Genomic DNA, 8,802 nt, shown 5'->3' with positions numbered 1-8,802 from the left:
CCTTCACGCCTGGAAGATGATGGTGCATCATCTCATCGCCCATGTCTAGTGTCCTGTAAGGGCACATCTGAACCGTGATCTGTACGTCTCCTGTCATAAGTCACATGCACGCGTCTTACTAAAATGACGTGCGCTATTTATATGAGACGCGACAGATGAGACGAGACAGATGTTGCCCGAGATACCTTAAGGATTTTATTCCGTTCGACGGTTTTTACCTATCTGGTGTCACCTACACTTCTATGTTGGGTTCTACAGTCCCCTTACATCCCGTAGCACACTCGGGTGAAGCAATCCTTTGCTGAATCTATGATGAAGATAATCTAACTCGGCCGTTGTCTCTTAAGACATCCCTCTGCAATGACATTCAATGTGGTGTTATTCCAATGGTAAAAATGGAGTTATCTAACATTTCGCAAAATCAGAGGAATGTGGTCGTGAAGAAATTGATAGGCTTGGGGTAGTGAACTCAAGCAGTGAGTTCTCCTCCAGTTCGGAACTCCTTAGTGGTATATGATTTTTAGTATACATCATGATGTTTACTCTCATTATTGCCCTCCTCACCGTTCACTCCCTAGCAAGGCCTCCCCCACCAAACGGGAAATATGCTAAGAAGGTCTCTAATGTTACGACTGTTGGTGCTAGTTTTGCCGCTGAGGAGCCTGAGGTCGAACTAAGCGTTTCATGTGGCGTTGGTAAGTATTACGAGTCACTGCCTTTGAAGGTTGTGAGGACGCGATTTGATGTATTCGAAATTGCTCATTCCGACACGAATCCATATCGGGCCTACCTAGCTTACATCAGAATGGTATGTCCGAGACTCCAGTTGAAGGAACCTGATTTCCACACGTTCTACTACCACGGTTACACTAATACCATCAAGACAAGAGTATTGGACGGAATCATCACTCTAGAGAAGGAGTAAAAGTTACCTGATATTCAATTATCAGTTATGATAGCTTGTGACCACCGATGGGAGTGATAGTAGTTTAATTGGGCTTCTTTTTACCTTATCGGCATTTAACATGTAATGTGTATTCAAAAGACGAGATGTTCACACATAATTTTATTAAGGTGGAGCAGAGTCGTGTTGTGAATCAGTTTATGTAACATAATCGTTCACCGTTGATATAACATAATCGTTCACCGTTGATATAACATAATCGTTCACCGTTGATATAACATAATCGTTCACCGTTGATATAACATAATCGTTCACCGTTGATGTAACATAATCGTTCACCGTTGATATAACATAATCGTTCACCGTTGATATAACATCATCGTTCACCGTTCATATAACATAATCGTCCACCGTTGATATAATATAATCGTTCACCGTTGATATAACATCATCGTCCATTGTTGATATAACACAATCGTTTATTGTAAATACTGGATCCAGCGGAGCTCATATAATATCAACATGATAACAATGTGAATCGATTGACACCAACGTTTTAGAAGCGTTACGTAGTCTATAGTCGTACTAGTCTCAAATTGAAGAACTTAGCCATCTCGGAAATCTACATATGCATACATACTGTTTGCGTCGCATTGTATAAAACGTATGGTTTGATATGATGCTCATCTAGATACTGTATCTGTGTATACTAGAAATCATCACTCCTATAGAGTTGGGTAGAAACCTCAGTAGTACTAAATAGTGATTAGCAACAGTTTCATTGTCATCATGGGAAGGCGGATATGATCCTTGAATGTTTAGATATTCACTTTCCTCGAAAATGGCAGCCTCGAATGAACCTCAATCTGCACAGGTGTTACTCGGAAACACGACTGGTGTTATGTCTATAACTGCGACATGGATGATGTTTTTGTGGGGGGGAATGTAATAAAGGGGGTTTCACCCTAGTGGTGTGAAAAACACATTTCACTTCGCGTAAAACGGGTGAAACTCCACAGATCTAAATGGTGTGCTCGTCCGAACTGATTCGATCAAAAGTACTTGCGAAAAACCATGGCAGCTTGTGGGAAAATTTGCACAGGGTCATCAACTACATGTATTAGTGACACTATGAAAAGTTTAGGGAATTACCATTGGTTCCTCTACGTTTCTACTCCAACTCGTATGTGAACTTGTATAATTAGTGACGAAACTTTTGAGCTCAGGTGAGGAGCAAAGGTGCGAATATCAGATTTATTCGTTTATGAACTTTCGGTCAACGTGTTCATCATGTTAACAATGATGATAGACCCGTACAGAACTCACTAGTTTTGGATTTCGAGCTGCTAAAGTGTCCCAGACGCCTATACGTAGAGGATTCCATTTTGTAATTCTATTCAGATGGTTTTCACGAAGGGTATTATTCCGGGATATTCCTCTGAGTATGTCCTCGTCGGTGATGTTAGCAGCGGGAGATTTCTCTCTGGCGTTTTCGTTGAGCTGTTTGTTGATCCTCTTATTGGGTCTACAGTTGGGTCCCTTGGTGGATGAACGAGCGAGGATGATTGCATGGAGTAATATTGGTCGAGTGGTCAGTACCTTGCGCTTGCATGGGTGTGTCCCGGGTTCTGTCCCCACGTTGTGCATTTTTGTAGGTATTTGCCTGAATGGCATCCTACTCATGGTGTATGTCCTCCTACCACTCTCTCTCCTAATCATAGCATGTCCTGTTCGATCCTACGGTACCATCACTTGAGTATATCGCATTTAGATCTGTGCCCAGGTTCGAGTTTCCGTTGGAAAAATACATCACTACGGCACTGGTTACAGCTGGGCAGCTGCGGAGGTCTAGCTGTGCTTATAGTGTGCTGGACGATGAGACAGGGTAATATAAAGAGAGTATAGAAGGAGGAGTCGTCAGATTAACTCGACAGTGATCCAACTTATTAGTAGTAATTATGTATCCCTTATACGTTGCTAAGCTAGGGTAGGATACGAATTGCAGGATGGGAAACAGACATACTTTGAGTACTAATCTTGCAAGATTAGTTATTTGACAATCAAACTTTTGCTGTGGACAGTGCTGGTGTGTTATGGCTCTAGTGTTGGAGTAGGAATATATGTTAGCTTTCCTCAGCACCTGAGCTCAGGAGTTTCCTATACAGTGTTGGAGTAGGAATATATGTTCGCTTTCCTCAGCACCTGAGCTCAGGAGTTTCCTATACAGTGTTGGAGTAGGAATATATGTTCGCTTTCCTCAGCACCTGAGCTCAGGAGTTTCCTATACAGTGTTGGAGTAGGAATATATGTTCGCTTTCCTCAGCTGAGCTCAGGAGTTTCCTATACAGTGTTGGAGTAGGAATATATGTTCGCTTTCCTCAGCTGAGCTCAGGAGTTTCCTATACAGTGTTGGAGTAGGAATATATGTTCGCTTTTCTCAGTTGAGCTCAGGAGTTTCCTATACAGTGTTGGAGTAGGAATATATGTTCGCTTTCCTCAGCTGAGCTCAGGAGTTTCCTATACAGTGTTGGAGTAGGAATATATGTTCGCTTTTCTCAGCTGAGCTCAGGAGTTTCCTATACAGTGTTGGAGTAGGAATATATGTTCGCTTTCCTCAGCTGAGCTGAGGAGTTCCCATACTTATTATATGAGTTATAGTAGAAGTGTACAGAAACCAATTATAATTCTCCAAAACTTCCTCAAAATCTTCATATGTAGTTGAACATGTGCATATTTTTCCCCATGTAGTATCAGCCGGAGAGTTCGTGTATCAATTTCGGTGTAATAGGAGGCGAATACGGTTAGCTCAACGTTACGTATGAAGCAACGGCTTCGCGATACGGATCGAAAAATTTTGGGAATATTTCCGATTGGTGATATTCCCATTTTACGCAGGTGAGGGTTTCCTATTGTCAACGACTGGCTCTATTGGAGTAGTGCTGGTGGCTATAGTATCTGGTTATGGAGCGGTAAAGTTCCCTTATGCTAACATATCGAGGCTGATGAACCCTGTGAGTTGCTGGTGTGGGATTCATTACTTCTATCTGGGTGGGAAAATAAGAAAATTCTGAGGAAATTTCGGGAAATTCTCATTAGTTTCTGAGCATTTTTTCGTGTGTAAACTTGTATAATAAGTGAGGACACTTCCGAGCTCAGCTGAGGAAGGCGACGAACATATGTTCCTTCACCAGCATTAGTATGATTCGTAGCAATTCTCAGGGGAGTTACACTAGGGGACTAGCGAGTCACATAATGCGGCGTTAATTATGGTATGGTATTTATCCGAATAAAAAATTGTTGTGCCAATGCCCTAGTGTGAGATGCCCGGTGTCGTATCAGGTCCTCAGTGTTGGAGGAATATATATTTGAGTTTCCTCAGCTGAGCTTAGGAGTTTCTTCACAAACTCTACAGTTTGACATTTGAATTCGGGTAGAAATGTACGAAAACCAACAAGAATTTTACCAAAATTCCCTCCAATTCTCACCAACGTATGTGTGTATATTTTCCTCCCCTCCCGTAGGTCACCGAGAGGCAACTACGAGAACAACAAAAACGACTATTGCATACACTGCAGCTGATCGGGGAGAAAAAACGGACAGTTCTACAAGGAACTCATCAAGCGAACTCTAGAGATAGCAAAAATGATGGTAGCAGAAAATTTTGCTCTGGAAAAAATTTTTTTATTTTCCCCTCAGGGTATCTATCGAATGCATTAGGATGGATTTTACGTGGTGGTTCGGGCGGAAAAACGTCCGAGCGGGAAATGCTGTATGAAATTGAAGCCTTGGAGTCTATGAGTAAGAGTTTCACCCTAGTGATATGAAAAATATATTTTATGGAATTGGAATATCGCGTTTTACACGGAGTTTTACGCCAGTTTACATTCAGTGGGGGCACGCAAGTGGCAGTCTGGAAATATATGTTTGCTTTCCTCAACTGAGTTCGTAAATTTCGCCGCTACACTATGGAAATCCACACGCGATTTTTGGTAGAAGTGCAAGAAAAATCAAAGATATTTTCCAAAAATTTTCCCCATAGTTTTCATATTTTTACACTCACCTGTAGTTCTAGGGTGCGATGTATTATAGCAGGTGTCGAGATGCATACCAATTTGGAGAAGCTCATTGATGAGCGGGAAAGAATGCTCTATTCCGCGACATGTATCGGCCGCTTGAAAAACGTCTGGGGTAAGCAAGTGCTCTTTTTTTACTACTTCTTTTCTTGGCGTATTAAGGGAGTTTTTGCCAAGAAGTCTGTGGATTCATAACAGCGGTGTTATATATATAATATATGTCTTGATAAGGTCAATGGGCTATCGTATAGTTATATATATCTATGGAGATAAATCGATTGCTTGTATTATAATGTTATCTTTTCATATTGATGGAGTTTCACGACCCGTCTACGTGAAGTGGCGTAAAACTCGGTGAAAACGGCAATTTTGGCGGTGATAAAAGTATCGTGATATATATATGCCACTAGTTTTTTCATATCACTAGGTGGTGCAACTCTAATGATACATATTATCTGATATGGTTGGCTATGTAATTTACTAATATAGTATATGGAGTTCACCACCCTAGTGATATGAAAAACACTAGTGAGAAATATATTTCACGACTACTGCATATCACCGCGAATATCGCGTTTTTCCACAGAGTATTACGCCACCTTATATAAAATGGGTAGTTAAACTCCAGTATAAATGAATATTTCATAATTGCTTATCAATAGTTAGTGTAACAATATATGTATAGAGATTTTATGATCGTCTCTATTGAGAGAATAAATGTTCGCTCTCCTCAGCTGAGCTCAGGAGTTTCCACACTAATCACATGAGTTGGGGTAAAGGTGTTTAGAAATTCCATAAAAAAATTCCCAGGATTTGTTCGAAATTTTTACAGTGTCACCGACACATGTGCGTATTTTCAATATAGTCGATTTCGACTACACTAGGACTCGTGTGATATTACTATGTTTACTTATTCTCAGGGTGGATCATGTCGGTGGTATGTTCGTATAAAATAGTCACCTCCTCGCGTAACTTCGTAAACGGCAGTGTTACTGAGAGGAGCCTCATAGAGCGTCTGTTGGCGGCCTCTATTTTGTACACTCCTGTAGGGTAAGTCATCTAAGGCGGAATTTATTGTCTTTGGTGATTCAGTTGGAAATTGACGTCCAATATTGGTTACGGCTTCTCACTGTCCTCTTCATCACGCATCTGACCATCAGCAATACAAGGAACTGTATCTCGCAGTTATTGTCAATATTCAGACTGGTGCAACCGTAAGGGAAGTGGGGTTACTGTTAAAGGGTTGTGATCGGGAGTATACTATCTAGTGTTCTTAGTCTTCGATAGAATAATTTGATGAAAAAATGGGAAAACAAAAATTTGGTAAAAATGAAAAAATTAAAGAGTAATAATTATCGAAATACAAGAATAAAAAGGGAAAGAGAAGACTCTATCATTATCTATATGATATCATAAATAGCAGTCGTTGCGGCATTTTCAAAAGTTGGATTTCATGATGGTTACTTGTCGATCGATTGATAACTCTCAGGCACGCTGGTATGGAGTCGTCACAGAAAGCCAATGCTGCGATAGCAATAATCATGGCACAGGTGAGCCGTCGAGAAATTTTAGGGAAAATCATGTTGGAGATTTCATGGGACTATGTCGTTTTCAGAAAATGTGGAGGGGAATATGGAATATGAAAATTCTGATGAAATTTTGGGAAATTTTCGTTGGTTTTTATGAATTTTTACTCTGACTGCTACGACTAGTGAGGAGAGCGGACATCTGTTCCTTAAATGATGGAGTTTCACGACCCTTTTCAAGTGAAGTGGCGTAATACTCTGCGAAAGAGCGCGTTATTCGCGGTGATATGCAGTAGTCGTGAAATATGTTTTTCATATCACTAGGGTGAAACTCCAGTATTTTCAGATGATGTTGTTGTATTTCTGTACGTGTACGTTGATGATGCGGATGGCGTTGCCGTTGCATAGCAAAGCCAGGGTAGAACTTGAGAGGTTCCTCGGTGACAAAGTAAGTCTTGGTCAACTCTTCCACTCTGTGTTGGGAAATATGTCTGATGTCCACAGCTGAGTTTAGAAGCTTCCTCACTGAAATCAATGAGAAATTTTCCCCCAAATTTTTATCAAAATTCCCATATTTTCACCAGCACATGTAATTGACCATACGCATGTACTCCCTCACTGGTTGACGTTGCTCTAGGTTGACTTCACTTCGATGCAGCTACGATTTGATTGCACATTCGGTATGGCAGCCTGCGTGTCTGCTGGTCTATTGGCTTTACAGTGGTTTCTTCGGCGAGCGACTACGAAGAGTGTGCTTAAGACAGCTTGATGCATATGAGATGTTTAGTGATTGTGACATTTGTTTGAATACTTATTAATTCGTCTCTTATTCCAATGGGCTTGCGTTTCTGAGTAGTTATCCGCGGTAACCTACTACACATTTGGGAAGCTCACATACACCCGAGTGGTAAGTTAAATCACATAAAAGTGGAAGCAATGCATATGAGCAATTACATGTGTCGGTGACAATATGAGGATCCTAAGAAAATTTCTGGGAAATTCTGATTGGTTTCTGTACACTTCTACCCAAATTCGAGTTAATTTCTAGATTTAGTGAGGAAACCCCTGAACTCAGCTGAGGAAAGCAAACATATATTCCAACACTGAAGGAAAGCGTGTCTCTGTGATCATTGAGAATCACTATTCATTATCAACTTGCAGTGGTATAGTCAATGCATGAATGAAGTTTGAGTACTCGCGAACCAGTAACCGAGCGAAAATTTTCCCTACATCAGTGGTGTTGCATTAATATATAGGAAAAATGCACATACCATAAACTCGATATCGCCATAACTTATGGAGATGAGTCAACTTCCATTAGGAAGAGTGCTTCAAAATGGTACATCTTTCTTACATTCGCCGAGACATTACAGAGTCGATTCTTTTCCACCAGCCGCGGTATAAATCAAACGATAGTTTTCTCTACCAGGGAGTCATCCAGCTCTCAGAAATAACGTTCCTAAGATCCCGCTGAGACTATGATGGGGGAAATCCCGAAAATTGGCCGAAAACATGTTCCTAACCGTTTTGGAAGTCCACAATTCGTTCTCTACATCAGCGACAATGCTCGAATGAATAGGTATGCATACACGATGGTGGCTATATACCCTACCACTTCACCTTATCTGAGTACTCCTGGAATATTGTGTGAGGCCTTCAGTATTGTGATGAAACGCTGTGTCCTTGTCCTTGAGGCTAGGAACATAGTCTGATGAAGTGAAGATTTGTAGGTCAGAGAGTGGTTCGAATAAAGTATTCTTGGGGGTTGGGAATTATTCATCTTCGACGTAGTTTCTCGCATTTTGAGTTCCTACATATGTTCCTTCTGCGTTGGCTCTTCGTCACCTTCATGTCGTCCTTCGTTTTGGCTGACGTCAACGATGCCGTCGATCGTCTGATAGCCGCCCTTCCAGGACAGGTCCAAACTAATGATATTCCCCCACCATATAACACACGATTTGATGAAGCCAATGGTTACGATCCAGCCGCTATGGTTTACGTGTCTTCAGCTGAGGATATTATTATTGTCTTGAAGATCTGTTACGAGGAAGATACTCCTGTAGCTCTGAGGAGTAATGGTGGCCACTCTTATATCGGACAATCTACAGTCAACGGAGGTGTCATCATCAACTTCTCGGAAATGAAGAGTTTCGATGTTACTTATGATGATGATGGTCGGTACGTCGCTAAGATGGGCTCTGGTTTGATGTTGTTGGAAGTGTACTCGAGGCTTGCTCGTCATGATCCCCCACTAGGGTTGGCTGCAGGCTCTGGTTCTTCCGTTGGTTTAGCTGGTTTA

The 8,802-nt window shown here is 41.3% G+C and overlaps 3 protein-coding genes across 3 annotated transcripts in view; all 3 read left to right on the top strand.

The window, feature by feature from the left end:
• Positions 1-532: 532 nt before the first annotated feature.
• Pmar_PMAR022018 (hypothetical protein) lies at positions 533-925 on the top strand (the record flags this gene model as incomplete). Its single annotated transcript, XM_002775949.1, has 1 exon — positions 533-925. One exon carries the CDS (start codon positions 533-535, stop codon positions 923-925), a length of 393 nt encoding a protein of 130 aa, XP_002775995.1.
• Positions 926-3,867: 2,942 nt separating this feature from the next.
• On the top strand, positions 3,868-7,294 carry Pmar_PMAR022017 (Protein GPR89A, putative). The gene is made up of 9 exons (XM_002775948.1): positions 3,868-3,915; positions 4,426-4,552; positions 4,601-4,702; positions 4,997-5,092; positions 5,898-6,022; positions 6,070-6,191; positions 6,467-6,527; positions 6,850-6,951; positions 7,141-7,294. Exons 1-9 carry the CDS (start codon positions 3,907-3,909, stop codon positions 7,270-7,272), a joined length of 876 nt encoding a protein of 291 aa, XP_002775994.1. The 5' UTR covers positions 3,868-3,906; the 3' UTR covers positions 7,273-7,294.
• Positions 7,295-8,319: 1,025 nt separating this feature from the next.
• Pmar_PMAR022016 (hypothetical protein) overlaps positions 8,320-8,802 on the top strand; it is a gene marked incomplete at both ends in the record, with an annotated part of 1,572 nt that continues 1,089 nt past the window's right edge. The window contains one exon of the mRNA XM_002775947.1: positions 8,320-8,759. Within this exon, the coding sequence (XP_002775993.1) occupies positions 8,320-8,759 (440 nt within the window). The remainder of the gene's footprint in view (positions 8,760-8,802) is intronic.

The sequence above is a fragment of the Perkinsus marinus genome, assembly GCF_000006405.1.
Source record: "Perkinsus marinus ATCC 50983 genomic scaffold scf_1104296955136, whole genome shotgun sequence".
Classification (NCBI taxonomy): domain Eukaryota; phylum Perkinsozoa; order Perkinsida; family Perkinsidae; genus Perkinsus; species Perkinsus marinus.
This window is presented reverse-complemented; position numbering and strand designations above follow the sequence as displayed.

Bases quoted from the DNA above. Each gene is read 5' to 3' on its own strand.
- Pmar_PMAR022017 (XM_002775948.1), top strand. The intron at 4,703-4,996 runs GTAAGAGTTTCA...GTATTATAGCAG, and splicing joins TGAAGCCTTGGAGTCTATGA to GTGTCGAGATGCATACCAAT. The intron at 6,952-7,140 runs GTAAGTCTTGGT...ACGTTGCTCTAG, and splicing joins AGAGGTTCCTCGGTGACAAA to GTTGACTTCACTTCGATGCA.